This window comes from Melanostigma gelatinosum, assembly GCF_949748355.1.
Source record: "Melanostigma gelatinosum genome assembly, chromosome: 23".
NCBI lineage: Eukaryota > Metazoa > Chordata > Actinopteri > Perciformes > Zoarcidae > Melanostigma > Melanostigma gelatinosum.
The window spans coordinates 737,261-747,260 of NC_136656.1; the positions used below are offsets into that span (position 1 = coordinate 737,261).

General features: G+C 44.0%; 2 protein-coding genes across 3 annotated transcripts in view; both read right to left on the minus strand.

Moving 5' to 3' along the window:
- The window catches only part of corin (corin, serine peptidase), a gene marked incomplete at its 3' end in the record, with an annotated part of 21,621 nt that extends 16,753 nt beyond the window's left edge, over positions 1–4,868 (minus strand). The window contains exons 1-2 of the mRNA XM_079295599.1: positions 4,781–4,868; positions 3,120–3,243 (exon numbers count right to left, since the gene is read on the minus strand). Of these exons, the coding sequence (XP_079151725.1) occupies positions 3,120–3,243; positions 4,781–4,843 (187 nt within the window). The 5' untranslated portion in view covers positions 4,844–4,868. The remainder of the gene's footprint in view (positions 1–3,119; positions 3,244–4,780) is intronic.
- Positions 4,869–6,232: 1,364 nt separating this feature from the next.
- nfxl1 (nuclear transcription factor, X-box binding-like 1) overlaps positions 6,233–10,000 on the minus strand; it is a 19,084-nt gene continuing 15,316 nt past the window's right edge. For both annotated transcript variants that reach the window (XM_079295601.1, XM_079295602.1), the window contains exons 21-24: positions 7,606–7,710; positions 7,445–7,525; positions 7,301–7,354; positions 6,233–6,937 (exon numbers count right to left, since the gene is read on the minus strand). In XM_079295601.1, the coding sequence (XP_079151727.1) occupies positions 6,743–6,937; positions 7,301–7,354; positions 7,445–7,525; positions 7,606–7,710 (435 nt within the window). In that variant the 3' untranslated portion in view covers positions 6,233–6,742. The remainder of the gene's footprint in view (positions 6,938–7,300; positions 7,355–7,444; positions 7,526–7,605; positions 7,711–10,000) is intronic.

Here is a 10,000-nt window from a genome sequence, read left to right on the forward strand (position 1 = left end):
ATTATACCAGCATGCTGTTTGGGTATAAATGTCTATGCATTTGACTGTGTCATCAGAGCACCTCTAACAGATGACGCTGATGTGTCTGTGAGACTGTGTTCTCTTTGCTTGCAAGCAAATAAATTGACTATTACAACTTTGATCGTTCATCCAGACTCTGTTTCATTTGACATTGATTTGTTAACACTTTAACACTCTTCTCCCGACTATTCACAGAAATATTCCACAACAATATCAAATGATAACACGAGAGACGAGAGAAAACAAAGACGTGACACAACATTAGATGTTCAATGGTGTGTGTGTGACTGTGTGTGTGTGTGAGACTGTGTGTGTGTGTGACACTGTGTGTGTGACTGTGTGTGTGTGTGACTGTGTGTGTGTGTGAGACTGTGTGTGTGTGTGACACTGTGTGTGTGACTGTGTGTGTGTGTGACACTGTGTGTGTGAGACAGTGTGTGTGAGACAGTGTGTGTGTGTGTGTGAGACAGTGTGTGTGTGTGTGAGACACTGTGTGTGTGTGTGAGACACTGTGTGTGTGTGTGAGACACTGTGTGTGTGAGACAGTGTGTGTGAGACAGTGTACGTGTGTGTGAGACAGTGTGTGTGTGTGAGACACTGTGTGTGTGAGACAGTGTGTGTGTGTGTGTGAGACAGTGTGTGTGTGTGTGAGACACTGTGTGTGTGTGTGAGACACTGTGTGTGTGAGACAGTGTGTGTGAGACAGTGTACGTGTGTGTGAGACAGTGTGTGTGTGTGAGACACTGTGTGTGTGACTGTGTGTGTGTGTGAGACTGTGTGTGTGTGTGACACTGTGTGTGTGACTGTGTGTGTGTGTGAGACTGTGTGTGTGTGTGACACTGTGTGTGTGACTGTGTGTGTGTGTGACTGTGTGTGTGTGTGAGACTGTGTGTGTGTGTGACACTGTGTGTGTGACTGTGTGTGTGTGTGACACTGTGTGTGTGAGACAGTGTGTGTGAGACAGTGTGTGTGTGTGTGTGAGACAGTGTGTGTGTGTGTGAGACACTGTGTGTGTGTGTGAGACACTGTGTGTGTGTGTGAGACACTGTGTGTGTGAGACAGTGTGTGTGAGACAGTGTACGTGTGTGTGAGACAGTGTGTGTGTGTGAGACACTGTGTGTGTGAGACAGTGTGTGTGTGTGTGTGTGAGACAGTGTGTGTGTGTGTGAGACACTGTGTGTGTGTGTGAGACACTGTGTGTGTGAGACAGTGTGTGTGAGACAGTGTACGTGTGTGTGAGACAGTGTGTGTGTGTGAGACACTGTGTGTGTGACTGTGTGTGTGTGTGAGACTGTGTGTGTGTGTGACACTGTGTGTGTGACTGTGTGTGTGTGAGACAGTGTGTGTGTGTGAGACACTGTGTGTGTGAGACAGTGTGTGTGTGAGACACTGTGTGTGTGAGACAGTGTGTGTGAGACAGTGTGTGTGTGTGAGACACTGTGTGTGTGTGTGACACTGTGTGTGTGACTGTGTGTGTGTGTGACTGTGTGTGTGTGAGACAGTGTGTGTGTGTGTGAGACAGTGTGTGTGTGTGTGAGACACTGTGTGTGTGAGACAGTGTGTGAGACAGTGTGTGTGTGTGAGACACTGTGTGTGTGAGACAGTGTGTGTAAGACAGTGTGTGTGTGAGACAGTGTGTGTGAGACAGTGTGTGTGAGACAGTGTGTGTGTGAGACAGTGTGTGTGTGAGACAGTGTGTGTGAGACAGTGTGTGTGTGAGACAGTGTGTGTGAGACAGTGTGTGTGTGTGAGACACTGTGTGTGTGAGACAGTGTGTGTGTGTGTGAGACAGTGTGTGTGTGAGACACTGTGTGTGTGAGACAGTGTGTGTGAGACAGTGTATGTGTGTGTGAGACAGTGTGTGTGTGAGACAGTGTGTGTGAGAGACAGTGTGTGTGTGTGTGACACTGTGTGTGTGAGACACTGTGTGTGTGTGTGAGACACTGTGTGTGTGTGTGAGACACTGTGTGTGTGTGTGAGACAGTGTGTGTGTGTGACTGTGTGTGTGTGTGACTGTGTGTGTGTGAGACACTGTGTGTGTGAGACTGTGTGTGTGTGAGACACTGTGTGTGTGAGAGTGTGTGTGTGAGACACTGTGTGTGAGAGACACTGTGTGTGTGAGACAGTGTGTGTGTGAGAGTGTGTGTGTGTGAGACAGTGTGTGTGTGAGTGTGTGTGTGTGAGACAGTGTGTGTGTGAGAGTGTGTGTGTGTGAGACAGTGTGTGTGTGACAGTGTGTGTGTGTGACTGTGTGTGTGTGAGACTATGTGTGTGTGAGACACTGTGTGTGTGAGACACTGTGTGTGTGAGAGTGTGTGTGTGTGAGACACTGTGTGTGTGAGTGTGTGTGTGTGACTGTGTGTGTGTGTGTGTGTCTGTATGTGTGTGTGTGTGTAATGAGTCGAGGAGGAAACAACAGAAAACAGCTGCAGAGGAGGAGTGTTGAAAGAGAACAGAAGAAGATGAAGAAAAAGGAGGAGATGAAGAAGAGGGTGATGATGATGATGAGGAGGAGGTTCAGTAAATATTTGAAATTCTTTTTGTCTGAATGTTTGAGACAGTTTCTCTGCTCCTGATTGGTCGAGAGACGCCCCGCTGTCATGGTGACGAGACACACACACTGTCACACACACACACGCACACACTGTCACACACACACACACACACACACTGTCACACACACACACACACACACTGTCACACACACACACACACACTGTCACACACACACACGCACACACTGTCACACACACACACACACACTGTCACACACACACACACACACTGTCACACACACACACACACACACTGTCACACACACACACACACACACACTGTCACACACACCCACGATGAATTAGAGAACATGAATATGAGTCATCTCTCCTCCTACACTGTCCTCTGTTCATCCTTACTCACTTCCTCTGATTCCTTCCTTACAATGCTCTCATCCTTTCCTTCCTTCCTTCAGCATCAGACTTTAAACACCTGAGTTTAGGGTTCAAACGACCTCACAAGTCAACCTCCACAGTGTGTAGAGTGTGTGTTAATATGTGTGTATTACTGTGTATTATGTGTATATTAGTGTGTATTATTACCTGTGAGCAGTAGGCTCAGCAGCAGCAGACTCACAGCAGGAATCAGGACGTAGAGGAGAAGTCGAAGGTGATTGGTCGATCCCAGCTTGTGAGGACACGCCTCCTCAGGTCCTCGAGGCGGGGCCTATAGGACAGACCAATCAGATGTTAACGGTGGTGAAAGAGAGACCCTTTAAGCCCCGCCCCCTGCCTCAGGTTATTTATAACGTGTTTCTGTCCGTTGGAGTCGATAAAGTTATTTTTAAAGTGGACACTGGACACCTCACAGCAGCTTTAAGTACTCCTCTTCCTCCTCCACTTCCTCCTCCATTTCCTCCCCATCCTCCTCCTCCTCTCCCTCCTCCTCTCCCTCTCTGATCAATACTCTTATTGATCGACTCATGATCAATAGATCTGGAGGTATCGAAGATGATCTCTTACTTCTCCATATTCTGAAAATTATTTAGAGGCTTTTATTTTGAAAACAAAAACTAAACATGTTTAATTCAGTCCTAATGCTTTGGTTACTTCATAATCAATACTTATAGTGATTATATATATACATATATATATAATATTATATATATTATATTGTTGTATCTATAAAATGATATATCAATATAGTTTAGTTTATTTTCTTGATCATTTCACGTGAAGAATACACATTCAATCTATTTATTGTTATAATTTAATCTATTTATGAGACACGAATGAATCCTTGAAACATAATTATATTGATTACATTATTAATAACTCAGTGATTGATTATAGTTGTTAAAATATTCTGTAAATAAATACACATTGATTTTAATGTGACGTATTAAAGTGAAGTAAACAAAGAGTTGTTTTTATTCTGATTATAGAGAAATAAAAACATAATAATGTAATAATGAGATGATTTGATGCTTTCAATTGTCTTTAATGATATTTAAATTCATATTTTGTGTTTTTGAACAAATGAAGACAGGATCATGATTATTATTATTCATATTATTATTAATATTATTATTAATATTATTATTAATATTATGATTATTTGTCTTCTGAAACAACTTCAGTTCATAAAGATTTATTTTCACATTATAAAGCTGCTCTAAATATTATTCATGAAACAATAACAATAATTAAATTCAATAAATACATCATTTCATTCACATTGACTTTTATTCTTTTAAAATAAATGAACTCGTTTTAAAGCTGAAGTTAGATTCGTTACTATTTTAACAAACGTTTGAAGTAATTTAAGCAAAAATCCAATGATTCCACAAAGAGTAACATTTATATATTTATATTTTAAACCGTTGAGTTGTAGACAAAATACATTGAACTGTTTTTCTTTCATTTAAAATATTTAATGACAGATTAAACATATTATTCAGAAGCAGAGTAATACATTCAGTGAAATAACAGTTTGACTGTCACGAGATTTATATCAATTGAAATGATCATTGTTATTATTATGAAGAGATATTTAAGATCTTCTGGTTATTAAAGGTGACAGAGACACAAAGAGACAGAGGACGGAAGTAAGGAGACAGAGACAAGGAGACAGAGACTAGGAGACAGAGGACACAGACAAGGAGACAGGGGAAACAGAGGAGAAGACAGAAACAAGGAGACAGAGGAGGAGACAGAAAAGGAGACATGCGGGTAAACTCAAGGACAGTCGCGCGGACACTCACCGCCTCAGTTCCCGCCCCGCTGAGGGTGACACGCGGACAGGTCTCCCGCCGGCCGGACAACATGACCCAATGCCGCCCGCAGCCGAGCGCGAGACCATCCCTCTGGCTGCTGCCCGCGAGCAGCTCCGCTAACTAACCGAGCACGAGACACGCTAGCTCCGCCCCCTCGGAGTCGCTCGCGCTCTCCCTCTGCTTTCCCAACACACGCACACACACACACGCGCGCGCCAACACCCCCACACACGCGCGCAGACACGCACACACGTATACCTCAGTTTGTCTGCACGTGACGGAGCCTAATCGTGGGATTAAACACAACTCAGTCATGCTGGGACTTGAGCCTCGTGCCTGTACACACACACGCGCGCACCCACATATTCTCCACAGCTTTAACTACGTGATCTTGTTTTTCTCTCTTTGTGAGGACCTTTGGAATAGTGAGGACGTTTAATTTGTTTAAAAGAACTTCCAAAGTCCCAAAACTCATTAAAGATTCCATTGACTGTGATAATACTTGTACCTAAAACTCACTTTATTACTTTACATTAAGACAGTAACATTTGACCATATTGTAAACTACTTCAAAGATTGTGAAATAATTAGATAAGTTTAATAAAAAATTGTTAAATACTTCTAGCTTTAAGAAAAGATCGTTAAATACTTAGCTAGCTTTAGAAAAAGATCGTTAAATACTTAGGTTTAAAAAAGGTCGTAAAATACTTAAGTTTCCGAAAAGATCGTTGTTTGGGTTAAAATAGCTACAGAAATGCTGAAACTACATTAGGCAAGTTACGTGGCATTAATCAACAATGACTTCTTGTTTCACACAGGAAGGAACAGCAGCCTTGTGGCTAAACGATTGCTGGATTTTGGAAAACAAAGGAAGAGGATAGCAATTCAGTTAGCTATCGTTATTAATAGTTAGCAATCGGTAGCTATCGTTGGCAATAGTTAGCTATCGGTAGCCAGCTATCGTTAGCTACCAAAGAGAATCAATGGAAGTTCTTCAGTTTCTATCCCCAGCAGAGAAGATTATGGATATCTTTAGCAAAACATATTACTGGAACAGTTCAAGATTGGAAAAAAACGTTTCAGTACTTAGACACAAATAAATGAGAAAAATGTAAGAAATAAAAACTATAACACTGTTTATTTACATGTGAAGTGATTTCATCCCAACTGGTTTTGTGCCAAAGCTTAAGAATAACTTAAAGTTAAAATAAAACCAATTTTAAGACATAATTGAGAGTGAAAGCCCCACCTGACCAGGTGTCTCTACGTGATGTTTAAATAGTTACTCCTCAGGGTTGAGTCCTACCTGTTTAAATACGTTCAGAGAAACAGCGCCCCCTCTGTTCACAGCTGGAAACACTTAACAAAAATAAATAAAACCTGAGCGGAGCACCACCACTGACTTTATAAAAATATACAAAATGATAAACAACAAAGCTGTACATTAAACAATTATCTTTTTATTACAGTTTATTTTTCAAATATTTGAAACAGGCAGGCAGGCAAAAAAAATTATTTGAGTTTACATCTGAATATCTAAACAATGTTTAACATTTCAGGAATAAAAGTAAAAGACTAACTGAAACTAACCAACAAACGCAAACACTGCCTGTTTTTAATGATACAGACTAAAAACTTAAAATTATCTTTAAAAATTAATATCTATATTGTTTTGCACTGCTGGTCTTACAGACAGAACAAACAATTAATTCAGACGATATCCGACAGTAATCTGAAAATAACCGTCTCTAACTCTTTCTAATCAATTGCTGACTTTTAGTTTGTTGAACAATTTAAATCAAATGTTCAGCAGTTTGTCGAACAATTTAAATCAAATGTTCAGCAGTTTGTTGGCACGGAAACTGAATTTTAATGAGACTCAACCTTCACTGAAGAAAATGAACTCAATTAGAACTTTTAAATAAAGGACTTAATTATCGGCGCGTCGGTTCAGGCCTCGGTCAGGAGGTAGTAGGCTGCGGCGGACAGCAGAGCTCCACCCAGCGGGACGAGGACAAAGGCAGCGCACCTCCTCCACCACCTCCCCGCCCTCGCCGCCTCGTCGTCCACCTCCTCCCTCCTCCCACGCTTCTTGCTCCTCCTCCCTCCTCGCTGCTGGCGCTTCTCGAACGCCTCCAGCTCCTCCTGAGGAGGTGAAACACACACAGTCAGCACTTTAAAATCCTGTAATCAATGAGGACTTAAAAACACAAAAGAGCTTCAGACTCAATTAAAGACAATTATTAAGTGTTAATTGTTACTCATGAGAACCAGTTGACATTTACTGATCGTTATTATGATTTAAGTACTAATTTATTATTAACATTCAAATGTTATCATACAACAACATACTCAGTTTTAATGAAGTTAACAGGTACACTTGTTAGCATTTAAGTATTGTTTTATTAAGATCAAATTACTCAGTTATTTAAGCCTTAAGGATGAATTAATTAGTTCTAATATCGTTAACTGCATCAAAGTGCAGTTTAATTTATTTGTGACGCTCACCTGAAGTTTCTTCTGTTCCTCCTCCTGAGCTGCTCTCTGCCCCGCCTCCTTCACCTGAGTACACACACACACACACACACACGTTATTGTGTATTCAGGTGTGACACCCTCAGTGACTGCACAGGGGTGTGTTTGTTTGTTTACCTGGCTGACTTTCCTCTGCTGGTCTCTGCAGGCGTCGTCACACTGAACGACACACTGAACCGACGGAGAGCACGGGAACTCCTGTGAGCACACACACACACACACAGTTTAATAATAAATACACATGGAGATGTGTTCAATGTGTGTGTGTGTGTGTGTACCTTCTTGATCCTCTTGCAGGGACATCTGAGCTTCACTTTCTGCTGACATTTCTCTTCACACACACCTGGATGACACACGTGCTTACAGCGATGACCGCAGCTCAGCTACGAACACACAAACACAGAATAAACATCAGACTCTGGTTCTCATTGAGGCAGAAAAGATCAGACGGGAACAAAGAAGGAAATCACTGAGACAAGAGTCTGTGGTTCTCCAAAGGAAACAAGAACCGACCCGCTACTGTCAGGATCCAGGATTCCCCTGTCTGTTGTGGTGTGCCATGTGCTCTGTTTGTCCTCTGCCTTCAGACACCTCCCAGGGCCGCACCCTTAATCGTGCACGGCTGAGGACACTCAAGCTGATCACCTCCTGCAGCCTGACACACCAGACTCAGGGCCCCTTAATGAGTAGCCTGCCACTATATAAACTCTGGTCCTGCAGTCTGGGAGTGTCAGGTCGTACCGTCTTCTCCCGCTGAAACCCCGTGGTTCCTCTGCCCGCCTTGTGTCTGTGGATTGCACTCCGCTCCTCTGCCCTCCTGGTGTCTGGGGATTACACTTCGCCGCTCTGCCCTCCTTGTGTTTTGTGGATGCGCTCTGCCGCTCTGCTCTCGTTGTGGTCTACGGATTACACTCTGTCGACTCCAGTATCGAGCCACGGGACTTCACGCCGTCAACTCACCAGCCCTCCAGTGTCGAGCCACGGGACTCACACCGTCGATCTGTCAACTCTCCAGTGTCGAGCCACGGGACATCACACTGTCGATCTGCCACTCGGGTGTCGGACCACGGGCTCCACACCTGCACCCACCTGTCTATAAATAAAGCCTGTTTAACATTCACTTCTGTCTCCTGTGGTCTTGCGTTTGGGTCCTATCTGTGAACTCCCGTGACAGCTACAGAGAAAACAAACCAGCTCTGTCTGGTTCCCTTTCATCAGGGAATGCTTCCCGGACGAATAAAACTCAGGATTGTTATATGTTCAAAGCAAACGCAGCACTCCGATGAAACGCCGCATGTACCGATACAACGCCGCATGTTCCGATACAACGCCGCATGTTCCGATACAACGCCGCATGTTCCGATACAACGCCGCATGTTCCGATACAACGCCGCATGTACCGATACAACGCCGCATGTTCCGATACAACGCCGCATGTTCCGATACAACGCAGCATGTTCCGATACAACGCGTCATATACCGATACAAAACGGTATTTTCCGATACAACGCGGCATGTACCGATACAACGCGACATGTACCGATACAACGCGACATGTACCGATACAACGCCGCATGTACCGATACAACGCCGCATGTACCGATACAACGCCGCATGTACCGATACAACGCGACATGTACCGATACAACGCGGCATGTTCCGATAAAACACTGCATGTACCGATACAACGCGGCATGTTCCGATACAACGCGGCATGTACCGATAAAACGCGGCATGTTCCGATACAACGCGGCATGTTCCGATACAACGCGGCATGTTCCGATACAACGCGGCATGTTCCGATACAACGCGACATGTACCGATACAACGCGACATGTACCGATACAACGCGGCATGTTCCGATACAACGCGGCATGTACCGATACAACGCGGCATGTTCCGATACAACGCGGCATGTTCCGATACAACGCGGCATGTTCCGATACAACGCGGCATGTTCCGATACAACGCGGCATGTTCCGATACAACGCGGCATGTTCCGATACAACGCGGCATGTACCGATAAAACGCGGCATGTTCCGATACAACGCGGCATGTTCCGATAAAACGCTGCATGTACCGATAAAATGCGGCATGTTCCGATAAAACGCGGCATGTTCCGATAAAACGCTGCATGTACCGATAAAACGCTGCATGTACCGATAAAATGCGGCATGTTCCGATAAAACGCGGCATGTTCCGATAAAACGCGGCATGTTCCGATAAAACGCTGCATGTACCGATAAAATGCGGCATGTTCCGATAAAACGCGGCATGTTCCGATAAAACGCGGCATGTTCCGATAAGACGCGCCATGTTCCGATAAAACACGGAATGTTCCGATAAAACGCGCCATGTTCCGATAAGACGCGCCATGTTCCGATAAAACACGGCATGTTCCGATAAAACGCGGCATGTTCCGATAAGACGCGCCATGTTCCGATAAAACACGGCATGTTCCGACCCAATGCGATATTTACCGATAAAACGCAACCTTTACCGATAAAACGCAGCATTTACCGATACAACGCGACATTTACCGATAAAACGCGGCATTTTCCGATACAACGCGACATGTTCCGACCCAACGTGGCATGTACCGATAAAATGTGTCATTTACCGATAAAACGCGGCATTTACCGATAAAACGCGGCATGCAAACATCTCGATTCT